The sequence below is a fragment of the Sorex fumeus genome, unplaced genomic scaffold (assembly GCF_029834395.1).
Source record: "Sorex fumeus unplaced genomic scaffold, SorFum_2.1 ptg000098l, whole genome shotgun sequence".
NCBI lineage: Eukaryota > Metazoa > Chordata > Mammalia > Eulipotyphla > Soricidae > Sorex > Sorex fumeus.
The window spans coordinates 77,911,593-77,928,938 of record NW_026606155.1 but is presented as its reverse complement, the minus strand read 5'-3'; the positions used below and the strand labels follow the sequence as shown (position 1 = coordinate 77,928,938).

General features: G+C 38.8%; 1 protein-coding gene across 2 annotated transcripts in view; it reads right to left on the bottom strand.

Moving 5' to 3' along the window:
• Nucleotides 1–17,346, bottom strand: part of FMN1 (formin 1) — a 443,955-nt gene that overhangs the window by 224,601 nt on the left and 202,008 nt on the right. For both annotated transcript variants that reach the window (XM_056133806.1, XM_056133807.1), the window contains one exon: nt 3,102–3,883. In XM_056133806.1, the coding sequence (XP_055989781.1) occupies nt 3,102–3,883 (782 nt within the window). The remainder of the gene's footprint in view (nt 1–3,101; nt 3,884–17,346) is intronic.

The following is a 17,346-nucleotide window of genomic DNA, read 5'->3' as shown; positions in this document are numbered from 1 at the left end:
CACTGCTAAGAGTGATCACTGATTCCTATAGAGCCAGGAATAAGCCCTGAGTACTACTAGGTGTAATCAGAAACAACAACAACAACAAAAAAAAGATAAAGTGATTCGGCTATGTCTAATTCTGTAAATAAAAACTTACACAGATCCCTTAGGATAATAAGAAAATAGCTAATACGATAAGACATATTCTAAAGTTCTTAAATGAGCATACTGTGGTAAACATATCAGAAATAATTTATGATTGGTTGTTTACTAATAATAGTAATTAGTAATCATAAATCAATCATATTAATAGTTGGAGGAATGCTGGAGAAGATACTTAGAATATAAAAATGACTTGGGAGAGATACTCACTTTCAAACAATCCAACATTCCAAGCTATGCCACATCCAGGTATCTATTAATTTGAGGTTCATTACACCTTTTAGCATATAGTCAAGATACGGAAGCAACTCAAATGTCCAACAACAGATAATGGGTAAATATGTGTGTGTGTGTATATATATATATATAACATTAATATATATATATTTATATATCTCACTGTAGCACTGGTCCTCCCGTTGTTCATCGATTTACTCGAGTGGGCACCAGTAACATCTCACAACAAACTGAGATTTGTTGTTACTGTTTTTGGCATATTGGATATGTCATGGGTAGCTTGCAGGGCTTGGCTGTGTGGGCGAGATACTCTTAGTAGCTTGCCAGGTTCTCTGAGATACACACACACACATACACACACACACACACACACACACACACACAATGAAATACTATGCAGCCACTAAAAAAAGTCATGAGTTTGCAGCTATTTGAGTAGAACTGGAGGATATCATGCTGAGTGAACTAAGCTACAGGCAGGACAAATATGGCATAATCTCACTCATCTGTGGTGTACAATCAATAAACCTCTGAGACTGGAATACAGAACTGAGAGTGCTAGATTAGAGTCAGTAGGAAATAAACAGTCTGTCAGAAAGTAACACAGGGAGGTCTCAAGAACATGGGTGATGGCAAAGAAAGTTAGCAGTGCGTATGAGTTTCAAAGAAAAGCATGGGGGCACGCAGGACTTGAGACTTTCCCTGGCCAGCCCATAGCGATGGACAGACAAAAGACTGGGGGAATGGAGAAAACAGGGCGCAGGATTGTCCGTAGTCAGTTTATTTCTCTCTTCTCCCCAGCGTAGTCAGATCTCTCCCCTTACAGCACAATTGTAGTCGTAGTTTTGGTCATAGTCCCAGTCACTATAGTTCAATTATTCTAGTCTCCTCATAGACCTCAAAATCCTCTACCTCTCTTACTCCTTACAGCATAGTTATATAGAAATCATGAAGGGTGGGATACACATAGGTGTGGTTGAACATTGTCATAACAACAAACAGAGGTAAAGTCAATCCTTCAGGGGAAGTTCTAGGATATGAACTCAAGGACAAAATCTCATCTGAGCACTCCAGATTAATAGGAGATCCGTTCAAGGGTGGGATTCCATTCCAGGTTGTATTGCTTTATCCTTTCCTCAGCTAGTAAACCATTTAAACAGTCATAATAAATTTACTTCTCATAATAGTTCTAGTCATTCTATATGAACACAGTAAGAGATGTATTAAGCTTAAAGATTGGCTCTTCCTGGAGACATCTCACTACATATCCAGACTACAGTCCTCAGGCCAGGTTAGTCTTTCCTAACCCCAGCAGGATCCTTATACAGTTACTTCTTTTTGAGTCATGACAGAGTTTGTCACATGACCATGCTCTTAACTTGCTGTATCTGTTATGGCACTTAGCTTGTCCCTTTCCAATGTCAGGGTAGCTTATGGCTTGCCCTGTGTTCCTCCAGTCCCTTCATCAGGATCCTCCTTTGCGGGTATTCGGAAATAAGGGCAACTGAGGTTCAAATCAGGTAAATATGGATGTCTAAGAGTAAATATCATTTTGGAGTCAATTAACTCCCATGTTACAAAGCATGGAACTCTGCGCCAGGCTGTTTTCACTCGGGGTGCCCCGGGGGGGGGGGGGGGCCGGCGAAAGCCCTCCCCGCACTAAGGGACCCAGCCCTGGCAGCCGACCTCCACTACCAACTGCCGCTACACTCCAGGCCGCTTTACGGACCACACGATCCCGCGACACATCATGGGACACTTCTTACCCATTGTCCCTAATTACCACACCATGTTTAATGGAGTTCAGACAGTAGGCAATAAATCATAGAAATATATATATATATATATATATATGCCTCTCAGAGATCCCGGCAAGCTACCAAGAGTATCCCACCTGCACAGGAAGAGCCTGGCAAGCTCCTCGTGGTGTACTCGATATGCCAAAACCAGTAACTATAACAGGTCTCATTCCCCTGACCCTGAAAGAGCCTCCAATCGTTGGGAAAGATGAGTAAGGTAAAATCTAAAATCTCAGGGATGGGAGGAATGGAGAAATTACTGCTGCCCACTAGAGTAAATTGACAAATGGGATGACAGTGATAAAGCGATACAGTTACAAAGCATCATATGAACTGTCTTCCTGTGTCTATACAAAAAGGACAATGCTAAATAAGGCAGGCAAATAACACAAAGGAAAGAGAAAAGCAATACAGGATTATTAGTGCTTAATAGAATTGGGTATGCCTCAGGGGCACTGTTGTGGGAGTAGCTCAATAAATCTTAAGCTCCCTGAGGGAGGAACAAGAACAACCCAGTGTTCTCCAACAAGTATAACCAAAATCATGATTCTACCGAGAAACTATGGGAGGGGGGAGCAGAGTGGGAAGAATGTAACATTGGACAAGAGTGGACACAGGAATGGGTACTTTGGTCACAAGGGTGGGCAGTATCTTTGCGATCAATACCAGAATCTTAAACACTATTATAGCCCTGTAACCTAAACTTTAACATAACACACACACACACACCACAAATATACATAAAGAATTAAAAGTCAACTAAAACAAAGTACTCCAATCTTGTTATGAGAAGCATTTAATCTACCATATTTGAGAATGAATGCTGCTCTATGAAAACCTTGCTTTGGTAAGCATAAAATGTGATTTGTACAAAATTTTGTGAATCCACAAGCTGAAAATGCTTCAGAGAATTGTACTTACCTCTTATCACTTATTTGTATTCTAGTCCAATACAAAGGCTTCATGGGACAACTGGGCTCAATGGCCGGCTTCCGAGGACACTGGCTAGCAGAAGAGCCAGCTCCAAAGAAGAGTCCAGGAGGGGGTGGGGGCACAAGTCCTGGAGGTGTTGGAGCAGGAGGAGGTCCTTCACTGTTGGGCAGAGCAGGAGAACTGGGAAGAGGTGGAGGGGGAGGAGGCGGCAGAGGCCCATTACTTAGAGGCAATGGTGGTGGTGGAGGTGGTGGTGGTGGTACAGTACACATGGATGGTGGTGGTGGTGGTGGTGGTGGTGGTGGTGCCGGTGGCAAAGGTTCAAGTCCAGGAAGGGGAGGAGGTGGGGGAGGAATTGCTGCTGGGAGAGGTGGTGCAGGAGGGGGAGATGAGGCTTTCTGTTGACTTGAAGAGCTATCTTCTGCAGCAGGAAATGGTACATGGGTATCTTGATTATCACTGGGGGGAGAGAGCTGGCTTAAAGAAGAGATATTCAGCTTCTTGGGTATTATTTGATTACTTCTAGTTGTCTTGTTTTCACTTTCACAGGGTTTGAGGAAAGTCTCTCTGTCTGTCTGGATGCACACATTTCTGTAGACCTTAGGAAGGCAGTCATCAACGGTGGAGATGCATGCGTCTCTCATCACTTCACACCCTCCGCGCCATCGATGTTCAATTTCATATTTGAGATGTTCAATTTTTTCTTCTAGTCTTGCTGTTATCTCTGCATGCTCCCCTCGGATGTGAAAGGTCTTTAGTTCAAACTGAGCCTAAAGAGATAGCAGTAAGGAAAAAGAGTTACTAAAAGCAAACACCAGAAGTAAAAAAAAAAAAAAAATTAAAGATTTTTTTACCTGCTTCAATGGCAGAATGACCACTGTGAAACAAAGTTCCTTGTTAAAGTACAAGCAAAATCCAATCACATATGATGGGAGCGGGGATGGGGGGCGAGGGGGGGGGGGCGGCAGACTCTCACCACTCACATCTTGGTTTGCAAATGAGATAAATGTGTCTTTGTATTTGGGGGAATATGATTGTGGTACAGAATAGCATTAAAGGGGAGGGATGGTTCATTGAGGATGCCCATGATCAAGAGAGATCTGAACATCATCTGTGAGTACTGCAGGCTGACCTGACCTGGTAGGGAAAGGTACGAGAATGTACAAAGAGCAATCTCTCTTTCAGAGGACAAAGACTGTTGTGGCCTAACAACCAAACTTTGGTATAAAACACAAATGAGCCAAAGTTAAAGTGAGTCCTGTGTTTCAGGCTAGCATCAGCTGGAATGTGGATTCCCTTTCCACCTCTCTTAGGGAATAGAGCAGCCACTGAGCTGCAGCCAGAGCAAGGAACTGTAAGAAGCACCAGTGACAGGAATAATTGACTGGCATGATCACAGAAACCAACAAACAATGTGGAGCTCGCCCTCTAAGTTATTATATTCCCACTCCTCACTATCAAAAGTGAAAACACTATCATTAAAGTTTTCTATTTCCATCTCCCTGTTCTTTGGCTTTGGCAGCCAAAGACCTCCAGGACCAGCCACCACCATGCTGAGACCACTCTCTGCACACAAGAAGGTACCGGCAGAGGGACAAAGCCACACGGGTTCCGGGGCCAAGATCTCCAAGCCTACTCAGATTGGGGCTGAGCATCCTCCACCCAGATCCTCCAAATTCCAGTAGGCGGGGGTCACACCCACCAACTGGCCCCCTGGCGCCGTGTAATCCCATAAGCGGCCAAGATTCGGAGACTATAAAACCCATCTCCCGGAAGCGCGCGGCTGCATTCATGGCCGCGCAACATCTTATCATCTCATTTCTACTTTGGACAAACTGGCAGGCTACCGAATGTAACCTGTCCACAGGGCAGTGTCTGGCAAACTCTGCGTGGCGTACCCAATATGCCAAATACCAGTAACAATGAAGGGTCTCATTCTCCTAACTCTGAAGGAGCCTTGAATATGGCACTTAAAAAAAAAAAAAAACTCAGGGCTAGGACGAAGAGACGTTACTGGGGCCTGCTCGAGGCAATCGACGAATAACAGGATGGTTTTGATTTTTTTGTGATTGTGATCTCCCTGTTCTAGTCAAGGCCTAGAAATTAAGGGGGATTCCACATTAAAGTCACAGCACCATCTGCAGGAAAACAAACATTATTCCAGATACATGCAGAAAAATTGAATGCTGAAGACCATCCTAAGAAATGAGACAATCAAAAAAAAAAAAAGAAAGAAAATAAAAAACAAATAAAGGTAAATCACCAGTAGAAAAAATTAAAGATACCTAGAGGTATAACAGGGAAAAAAAGAAGACCCATCATAACATAATCAAAGTTAAAGAGCCTCATACACAAATAAGCAAGACAAGGTATATATGTGCGTAAATATATATGCACATAAGCATATATGTTTGTATACAGTTAAAGTACTATATGACCACAAAGAGTTCATCACCAAAAAAATTTAAGATCCTAAAAATATTTCAAACAGTGGTTCTTACTATGAAGAACAGCTCGCTGATATCCAAACTTCAGAAGCATCATAAGTAGACTCACTCTCAGAAGAAAGAATATAGACAATTGAAGATGGATGCAGAAAAGGCTCGATTGGAAGAGGGGAAACAAGAATTAGAGAAACTGAAGAAAATATTTAAGAAATATAAAACTCCATAAGTAAGTAAAGGCCCTCCCGTTGATCATCGATTTGCTCGAGTGGGCCCAGTAATGTCTCCATTGGAGACTTTGTTGTTACTGTGTTTGGCATATCGAATACATCATGGGGAGCTTGCCAGGCTCTGCCGTGCGGGCGAGATACTCTTGGTAGCTTGCCGGGCTCTCCGAGAGGGGCGGAGGAATTGAACTCGGGTCGGCCATGTTGGCTGCGTGCAAGGCAAACGCCCGACCGCTGTGCTATCGCTCCAGCCCGAAACATTAGTGTAAAGGGGATACAAGAGGCAAGAGGAAATAGAAAAGAATGTATTCAAATAAATTGCAGCTGAAAGTTTCCTAAACCTAATGAAAGAAATAACCACAGATGTCCAGAAAACTGAAACAGGCAAATTTTTGAATCCTAAAAAATACAATAGGTGTATCTTCATCAAATTATCAAAAAGTCAATGAAAATGGGGAAAAAACTGAGGATGGCTAAAGAAAAAAAATAACACAAGGACCACTATTAGGTTTTTACCAAATTTCTCAGAAGAAATCCCATAGGATAGAAGAGAGAGTAATGCCATAGACACTTTAGCCTGAGCAAAATTATTCAAATATGAAATAGAAATATACTTTTTAAGGCAAACAAAAGTTAATAGAGTAACATCACCATAGCTGTCCTACAGGAAATGACTAAAGGATTTCTTCTGCATAAAAAGAACAAAAGATCACAAAATCTTGAGCAAAGGAATCCAGAGTAACATGATAATAGAAGCAAAAGCAATAGTGTTTGAGACAAAGATAAATGGGAAGGAAGGAAAAGGACAGAACCAGTATAGTTACATGATGATGAGTCAATACCTGCACCAAGAAAAGTCTGTTTTAGACAGAGAAATATGATATAATTTCCTAGGAACCACAAACCAAAAATCTGAAATAGAGCCAAGAAAAGACATGGAGACAAGAGAGATAGTACAGTGGCTAAGGCACAGGCCTTGCATTTGGCAACCTTGGTTAATCATCTTCACCATATGGTTCTTTAAACATCACCAGGTGTAGCCCTCAAAGTCCCCAAGCATTGCTGAGGGAGACTGAGCAAGCCCCAGCACTGCAAGATCTAACAGCACCACATCCGTAGGCCCTTGTATTAAACCACCAGCCTGACAGCCCATTCCTGACACTGGAATGGCCCCCTAGGGTCTTAGAGTACGTTTCAGAGACCTGAAGAAAAAAACTGAATCACTAAGGAAGCCATATCATATGACATGCAACTCATATGAAAATCATTCATATGACAAATCATTCATATAAAAAGAAAAGCAGATCAAAACCAATGGGGGCAACAGGAATACAAGGAAACCAGAAGAAGAGTTGAAATAATAGTCAAGTAAGCCTCATATAACCACAAGAATTGCTCTAAATGTGATTCTTCTATAAATTTATCAAACGACCCATCTTTATAATGTATGCAGGAGTCTTATCAGACACAAGGACAAATCTAAATTCAGAGTGAATACTGGGAAACTGCTATTCTTGTACCTGAATAAACAGACTTTAAAAGGAGCAAGCAGGGATATTTTATATTCATTAGTTAATCCAGCAAGATTTAACATGTGCGGGGCCAAAGCAATAGTACAGCAGGTGGGGTATTTGCTTAGCACACGGACAACCCAGTTCACTTCTCTGCACCACATATGGTCCTCCAAGTTCATCCTAAGAAGAGAACCTTGAGTAAGCCCTGAGCACAGTCAGGTTTTTTTTTTTTTTGGAGCTCTCTGTCAAAAAAATAAAATTTACCACGGATAAGTGCAGAGGAGTGAAAAGTGACCAAATATACAAAAATAGGGATTCACAAAACACCACATATAGTACTATGGGCAGATAATTCAGATGAAGTAATTCTCAAAAACTGAACATACATTGGGACATAAATCTTAAGTATATAAAGAGTAAAATCACATGTTTAAATATCATATGAAAATTCTTTCAAATATCTTTTCCAATCATAAAACTGTAAGATTAAAATAACAAAAAGTAAACAGAAAAAAACTCAAAATGTGTGGGTACTAAACTATATGCTTCCGAATAACTCTTGGGTCAAAGGAAAATAAAGTTACACACAAAAGAATAAAAAGATGACTAGATACTAAAGGACAAAGCTACAAGTGGAAGAATGAAATTATAAGTGATATTATGGAAATATAAAGGATCATAGCAGACCATTATAAGTCTAAATTTGACATTCTAGAAAAAATGGTTAATTTTCTTGTATAATCTTCCAAGGCTGAACCTGAAGAAACAGAAAACTTTGAAAATTAATTATAAATGTAGAAATAGAAGCAGTAATAGAGTATTTCTAACACAAAAGGTCAGAAAAATGGCTTCATCATCAGTAAGCTGTATAAAATTTTTAAAGGACTAATACTCATCCTACTCAAATTTCCAAAAATTCAAAGAGGAAAAACAACTTTAAACATTGTGTGGAGCCAACCCGGATAGAAAAACACACAAAAGGAAAGGAAACTACAGATAGATATCCCTTATAAACACAGACATGAAAATCTTGAAAAAGCAAATGCAGAATCATATCAAAAGAATCACTAATCGTGAACAAGTGAGATTCATCCTAGGAATGCAAGGATGGTCCAATATATGCAAATCAATTAATATGACATACCGCACCAGCCAAATAGAGATAAAAATATGTACTAATAAACACTGAAACAACTTTTATAGGACTGATCTGCTTATGATCAAAATGATCAATGAATTGAGAAAAGAAGAAACATACCTGAACATAATAAATACCTAACATAACAAACCTAGAACATCATACTGAATGGTGAAAGGAACTCTCACCCAAACTTTTCAACAAAGTTTTAGAAGTCTAGTCAGAACAATCAGGCAAGAAAATTAATCCAAACTAGATAAAAAAAAAATCTAAAATGTTTGTAAATGACATGATACTAATACACATTGAAAACCCTGAAAATTTCTCCAAACTATTATAGAAATGAGTTCATAAATGATAGGATATAAAGCCAATGTATACTGATATTGCATTTCTATGGGGAAGGCAAGTTAATAACAAATGCTATTTTGCAATTGCATTAAAGTGATAGAAACTTAGAAATCGAGTAAAAAAAGTAAAAGACCTTTAATATAATGAAAATTAAAACACACTCAAAATTTTAAAAGACACATGCTATGAGAGAAATGAAAAGATTTCATGCTCATAAATTGTAACAAAAAACATTAAAATATCTCTCTTATCAAAAACACAGAGCAACACAATTTCTATAAAAATGTCAAGAAAATAGAACAAGTAATTGTAAAACTTGTATGAAACTACCAAAAACTCCTAATATCCAGAGAATTTTGAGAAAAGAAGAAAAATGGAGCTGGAGAGGTAGCACAGTGGGTAGGGTATTTGCCTTGCATGCAGCTGACCTGGGTTCAATTCCCAGCATCCCATATGGTCCCCTGAGCACCTCCAGGGGTAATTCCTGAGTGCAGAGTGAGGAGTGACCCCTGTGCATTGCCGGGTGTGACCCCCCCCCCAAAAAAAAGCAAAAAAAGAAGAAAAATTAATTCATCACATTCCTTGACTTCAAACTATAGTAAAAAGCAATAGAAATTAAAACAGCATGGCAATGGGACAAAACAAACGCACAGACCAAACAACAAAAATCCTAGAAATAGATGCACATATATGGACAATAAATATACAATAAAGGAGCTAAAAGGATATAATTAAGAAAGCCTCTTAGAGAGAACACAGGGGATTGCCCTGCCACAGAGACAGGGGAGATGGGGGGGAGATGTCAGTGTGCTGAGCCAGGAGTAAATCCTAAGCATTGCCAAGGATTGGGGGTGGGAGGGATATTATCCATGGTGGTGGAAAATGGGCACTGGTGGAGGGATGGGTATCTGATCATTGTATAATTGAAACCCAAGCACAGATGGTTTTGCAAGCCTGCTAGGAGTAATCCCAGTGTGCTGAGCCAGGAGTAAATCCTAAGCATTGCCAAGCTTTGGGGGTGGGAGGGATATTATCCATGGTGGTGGAAAATGGGCACTGGTGGAGGGATGGGTATCTGATCATTGTATAATTGAAACCCAAGCACAAAAAATTGTAAATCTACAACTGTAAAAAAATAAAATAAAATAAAGGGAAAAAATTAATAAAAAAAAAGAAAGCCTCTTAAATAAATGGTGATGGAAAAGCTGACTTCCATCTGCAAACAATGAAATTTGATTACAACTACACATGACATACAAAAATTAGCTCAGGGGGCAGATAGACAGTACAGTGGGTAGGACACTTGCATTACACATGGTAGACCTCGGTTCAATCCCTCGCCCCCCTACGGTCCTCTGGGTACCATGAGGACTATTCCTGAGCATCATCTGGAGTGGGCCAAAAACCAAAAAGAAAACAAAAATTAAGTCATTAAGTTAAAGACTTAAATATTATATACTGAACCATATAAGAAAATGTAAGTGATACCAGCACCTCAACATTAGAAATGTCTATGAATAATCAATTCTGGAATATCAACAAAACCAAAGAACAAACAACTGTAGCACTGCACTGTCCTCCCGTTGTTCATCGATTTGCTCAAGCAAGCCCAGTAACATTGTGAGACTTGTTACTGTGTTTGGCATATCGAATATATCACAGGTAGCTTGCCAGGCTTTGCCGTGCAGGTGAGATACTCTCAGTAGCCTACCAGGCTCTCCAAGAGGGGCAGAGTAATTGAACCTGGACCGACCAGGTTGACCGCATGCAAGGCAAACACCTTACCAGCTGTGCTATCGCTCAAACAAATTAAATATATTAAATAAAAAGACTTTTAAAGGAGCTGGAAAGATAATACAGCAGGTGAGGCACTTGCCTTGCATATGGACCAACCTGGATTCTATCCTGGCACTTAAGATGGTTTTGCAAGCCTGCTAGGAGTAATCCCAGTGTGCTGAGCCAGGAGTAAATCCTAAGCATTGCCAAGTGTTGCCCCCCAAAAAGAAAAAGAACTTTTACAGGCTTTGTCTTTAAGCCTGTGTTCTCCCTTTAACAATTATTTTGCTTGCTTGTCTCAATTTCTTTTTTGCTTTTTCAAGTCTTGAGAAGCCCATGTTCTCACTTGAACATGAATTTTCTCTTTCTTGCACCTCAAATCTTCCTAAGTTTCAATTTAAAAAATCTTGCTTCACCAAATAAAAATATAGAAATAATTTTACAAAGCAAAAGAAGCTACCAGGAAAAATATAGCAATTGGCAGAATATATATCTGACACAGTAAATATTCATAGTAGAGAACTCACACAATTCAACAACATCCAACAAAGAAACTGTACCACAAAAGGTCAAAAGACCAGAATAGGCACTTCTCCAAAGAAAACATGGTGGCACATAGATATATGAAAATAAAAAAATGCACATCATCATTTATTATTTGGTATAATAATGAGTTGTTTTCCACAATGAGTTATCACCTACATTTGTTAGACTGGCCTATAGAAAACATTCAAAAAAATTTTGGAGAGGATATGGAGAAAAAGGAATCTTTGTATACTTTTGTTGGTGGGACCATAAATTGGTCCATTGTCCACAAAAAATTGTTTAGAGAACCTTCTAAAAAATAAAAAAAAGAGGAGACTGTAGTTGATAGCACAGTGGGTAGGGAATTTGCCTTGCACACAGCCAACCGGGTTTGATTCCCAGCATCCCATATGGCCCCCTGAGCACTGCCAGGAGTGATTCCTGAGTGCAGAGCCAGGAGTAACCAATGAGCACCGCTGGGTGTGACCCAAAAAGCAAAATAATAATAATAACAATAATAATAATCATAGAAATTCCACATTCCAGCAATATTACTCGTAGGCATTTATCCCAGATATGAAAACAAGAACTTGAAAGAATATTTTCACACCTCAAATTCAATGCAGCAAAATTATCTATAGATAAAGCATGGAATCAACCTAAATGCCTATTAACAGATGAACAAACTGCTGTATATACACAGTAGTATTAAATAAAATAGTGATATTAAAAATGAGGAAATCAGGGGCCAGAACGATAGTACAGCCGGTAGGGCATTTGCCTTGCACACATCCAACCCAGGTTCGATCCCCGGAATCCCATAGGGTTCCCCAAGCACCTCTAGGAGTAATTCCTGAGTGCAGAGCCAGGAGTAACCCCTGAGCATCTCTGGGTGTGACTCAAAAGAAAAAAGAAAAAAATGAGGAAATCAGTTTTTAAAAAAAATTTGAGAAAGAAAACCATGCCTTTTATGAGAAAATGAATAGAACAAGGTGACTGAACTAAATGAAGTCGAAGTTGAGAAATAACAGTTTCATTAACATGAGGAACATGAATTACTATAAGAGTAAATGAACTAACAAGAAACAACAAAACTCCTAGATTTAGTGAAAGCTATAGTGGTCACCAGCAGGAAGTGAGAATGACCAGAGGAGTGTTTTTTTGATGGTGGGATGGCACTGGAACTTTGGTGGTGGGAGTGATGACAATTTTACACATGGTGAGGGCTAAAATCAAATCCCTGAAAATTCATTCACGTTATAAACCATAATTTTCATAAAAAAATTAAAAATAGGAATAAAATGTTAGTATTGTTCTCATACCACCACAGCACTGCCCACACAAAGGCAGGGAATGCCTTTTGAAAATCCAGTGGAGTATAAATTTCATTTTAAGAAATTTTTCAATGACTTAAATAATAGGAGTAGATGTGTAATTTTGAGGGAAACTGTTTAACTTGACAGTAACTATTACCATGGCTTAAGGTTTAGAGTAAAACTCATCTAAGAACGCTCACATGCTTTTCATATCAAATGCAAGACAAATATTTGAATAAATCTTCAAACATGTTTGAATGTATCTCTATTAGGAGGGTTTATTTGAAAAAGAAAAAAAATTAAGAGAAAAATACAGATTTTTGGAGATCTGTCTGACGTAGAGATGCTATTCAAACTGTTATTCTCAACATATTCATCTTTATAGGGTATAGTTAACAATGAAATGGGAAAAAAAGCATGCAAGAAGAATTACAAGAATATTTTAGCATGAAAAATTTTACTTGAAAGATATCATTGGTATTGTCTTCATATTCATAATCTAGATGCAATTTATAGAAAATGAGAATGCCAAGATTTTCTATTTTTCTCTTTCACAAACCATAGATTTTAAATTATGTTTTATATGAGAGCAATCTTTTTAGTATTTAACTCTAATAATTTCTATGCTTTGACTCTTTGGTGTTACACTACTAGCATGAAGTTGGCATACTTTCAATCATTAACTAATCCATTTCTCAGCATTCAAAGTCATCTAGACTATTACAGTTAACTGGAAAGCAATCAAATTTCCAATTTTATTAGTTTCCAAAATCCAATTTAACAGTAATGAAATATTTCTGGTGAATTTATTTAATTTCCTCCTTCCTCATCAGATTATAAACTCTTAGAGATGAAATCAGTAACAGTATCTGTCTTTATTCTGTATCCCAGCAGCTAGCACAGCAAGTACATAGTATTGAAGAGATGGAAGGATAAAAACCACTGCAATAGTTTTATTCAATGTCATTGTCCCAAGAGCCTTTCTTATAGCAAGACAGACTTTAATTTCAGCTCACATGTATCTAGAAGAGCAATGTGCATAAAAGTGTAGATCCCCTTTGTATCAAAAGGTGATGTTTGCAGTGTTTTAGTCAAGAAAGAGAGAAACATATTCTTGTCTTCATCAAGACAGATCCTGACAAAATGTTTACTAAGTTCTCCTTTTCCTGCCTTTTCCAAACCATCTTCCCACCAAATATCTGATCAATAGAATTGGAGACAAGATTCTGTTAAAGCCCATCTTCTCAGATTTGGTCATGGCAACCCTGACCCAACTCAGAAGAAACAGCAAGTTCAGGAAACTATTTATTATATAGCATAAACGGTGAAACACTCAAGTTCTGGATTCAGGTTATCTCATTCTGATCTAATCTTTTGCTAGCTCAACAGAAAACCTGTTAGCAGGAAACCTAAAATCCTGAGGCCTGAGTTTCCTCAAGTGTGGAGTTTACCATCTCCAGGGTTTTTCACAAGAGATACTTTATAAAGACACAGTAGGCATTATACCAGGAACATAGCAATTTCTGAAAAAAAGAAAAGTTACTGTTGATTACAGTTGCCAATGGTGATATTAGAATACAAGATCTAACAGATTTATAATCATTCTTTTAAAAAATTCCAAATAATTTTCAAGTTACCACAGTGGAGTGGTGCTTTAATAAACAAAGCTTTGCATGAATACAGAAATTTTCCCCATCTTTCACGAATTCTACTACTAATTGCCTGAAAGTCATTTCAATCTTTATTCAATTATGTGGTCAAGATAATCTTTGTTTCAACATCAGCCTATCTCCATTTGCCTTTTCTCTCTCTCCCTGTCCTAATCTTATTTTTTTCCCTTCAATGCCTGCCAATATTTTCATTTCATTTTAGTTCTGCCACAGCCAACTACTATTGATTGCTGTTTCCAACTAAACTTTTTCTTTAAAAACAGAGTTTTGTTTTAGCCTACCATGAATTAAAATTTACAAAACTGTCAACCTGCCACCATGGTAGCCATTTCCCCCATCATTGTGTCAGGACTCCCCACCCCTCACTATCCTCACTCCATTCTCCATGTCTCACTGTTCTAGTAATCTCCATTCTGTACACCAGTTTTAACCTTTCTTTCATTTGGTTATTTGTTGCTCCCTTTCTGTGAATTTTTACATTCTAAATATGAGAGAGATCATCCTGCATCTGTCTCTCCTTCTGGCTGACTTTATTCAGCATGATAATGTCCAGCTACATCCATGTAGTGTATACATACCAAAAAACTAAGAATTGAACTTCCACATGAACCAGAATTTCTACTTCTGAGCATTTATCCCATGGGCCAAAAACTCTACCCATAAAAGGTCTATGCACTCTGTGTTCCTTGTAGCACTATTCAAAATAGACAAAATCTGGAAACCAGCTATCCTCTTTCAAAGAGGGTTAAGGGCAATACCGAGCATCCAGTAATTTTGCTCAATTCCCAATTTCTTATTATTAAAAAAAAGTTACAAAGATATATGAAAATGCTGCACAGAGAAACTATTTCTTTATTCCACAACTGAATTTTACCTACAAACCAAGATCCTGGTTCCCCATCCTTTAACAAATCATCTTAATCTGCTAAAGCTGAGAGGCAAATCTATAGATTATTTTGTGGGTATATTGTGCAGTTTAGTAGGTAGAGCACAATTTATGTGATCATCTAACCTCTCTATTTCCTCTATTTTCTTTTGAGTGAATTGGGGGTAATAACAGAATTTACCTCATGAAGTTGGTATGAGAAGTACAGGAATTAGTATATGTAAAACAAAATTAAAGGGGGCACATGGAATAGAGAGGCACTGTGCAAGTTTGCTATTACCGTCTAGTTGCTGCCTGGGAGATGGAAGCGGTCAGATGACCAACAATCCATTTGAAAGCTCCACAGTGCCATGTTCTAAGCATTCAAAACAAAAGGATCTCAGAATCCTTAATTCTTTCCTTCTGTCTCTTAAAAAAACTTTGTTCAATTGATTTTCTGTGATTTACAATGCTGTTAATGACAGATTCTCAAGCACATGGTTCCAACAACACACCCATCACCAGTGTGTACCCCCTCCCTCTCCCAAGAATCTCCAACACACCTCTTTTTCTGTACCCCAACTCAATTGTGTGAATCAGTTCTCCCATTATGTTGCCTTTGAGCCTTTGGTACTACTATGCTATGTATCTTTAAGTCCTACAAATGAGCGAGATCATTCTGCATCTATCCCTTTCTTTCTGACTAACTTCACTCAACACCTATTTTTGGTGGAGGATGGGGGGCAAGTAGCACAAGGTTTGGGCCATATCTGGTGGTTCTCAGGAGTTCTGGCCTGGCTCTGTGCTCAGGAGTCCTTCCTGGTGATGTCTGGGAAACCAGAGGTAGTGCTGGAGATTTACCTGGGGTAGGCTACATGCAAAGCAAGTGCCTTAATAAATCCCTCCCTGTACTATTTCCCGGGTCCTAAACTATAACTTTACTATTCATTCTGTCCCCTTTTTCTTAACAGCAGAGTTTTAAAAACCAGACACAACTCCTGGTTTTGCAACTTTCCCACTCTTCACCTTTTCAACCAGTCACAATTAGTAATTGCTACCTTGGTCAGCAATTCACAATTACTTTGCTTTCTCAGCTGTGTATTGTCTACTCCTTGAAACTCTCAGCTTCCATGAACTTGTCACGTGCTCTCCACCTGCTGCTCAGCTCTCTCACTCTTCTTACCAACTCATGGATGTGTCTTCCTTCATAGGCAATTGGCCTGTCTTTTCTTCTCATACTACACAATCTCTCTGAGTCACCTTGTATATTCATATAGTAAGTAGCACATACTCATAAATTCACATAGCCCATAATGGAACATCTAAACTGGTTCCTTAAAACCATAATTCCAGGAAGCGATAGCACAGCAGGTAGGGCATTTGCCTTGCACGCAGCCAACCCGGGTTTGATTCCCAGCATCCCATATGGTCCCCCGAGCACTGCTAGGAGTAACTCCTGGTGCAGAGCCAAGAGTAACCCCTGTGCATTGCCAGGTGTAACCCAAAAGGAAAAAAAAAACCCATAATTCCAATTCTCTTCTAGACAGGTCTACCTGCATATTAATGTGTCTGCAAATGAACTCATGACTGTCAAACCTCTCTTTGTTCTTTCCCTAAAATAATTTTTCTTTATAGTTGGTGGTATCTTCATCACCCTTTCTGTCTCTCATTACCAATGCATTACTTATTAGGAAAAGTATTTTACATATTCAATGAATTTCACTTATTTCTAATTCATTCTTTCCCTTCCATTCCTCCTGCCTCAAATTTTCATGTGGCTGTCTTTTTCTGGACAAGAGTCACTAACTCCTCCAACTACTAACTATCTAGCCACATTGGGTCCGAAAGATTTTGAGGGTAGGGGGCACACTCAGCTGTGCTCAGGGCTTATTCCTGGCTCTACAACCAGGGATCAAACCTGGTGGGACTTGGGAGACCATATGTGGTCCTGGAAATATAACCTGGGTCAGCCATGAGCAAGGCAAGCACTCTACCCACTGTACTGTCTCTCTGGCTCCAAACGAATTTTTAAAAACATAGGTCTTTAACAAAATGCCTTAAATTATTAGACAATACTGGAGAACCAACACTGAAATTTTTCTCAAGGATTCATTAAAAGCCCTTGTAATCAGATTCCATGAAATAGGAAAAGGACCAATGTGAGTTGTTCCTTTATCTGAACCATTGTAGGCAATTCTTTTGATCACTAAAACTTAAATGGCCCATAATATGCATAATACTAGTCATACTTGGCTCTACTACTTTTCCAAGTTTCGCTCCAAATTTCTTAACCTTGCACCATTATAGATTCAAACATACAATCAATTCCCAAATCTTTTACACATTCAAATTCACAGAATATTTTTCAAAACACACTTTTCTCTTCATTTTCACCTAACGAAATCCT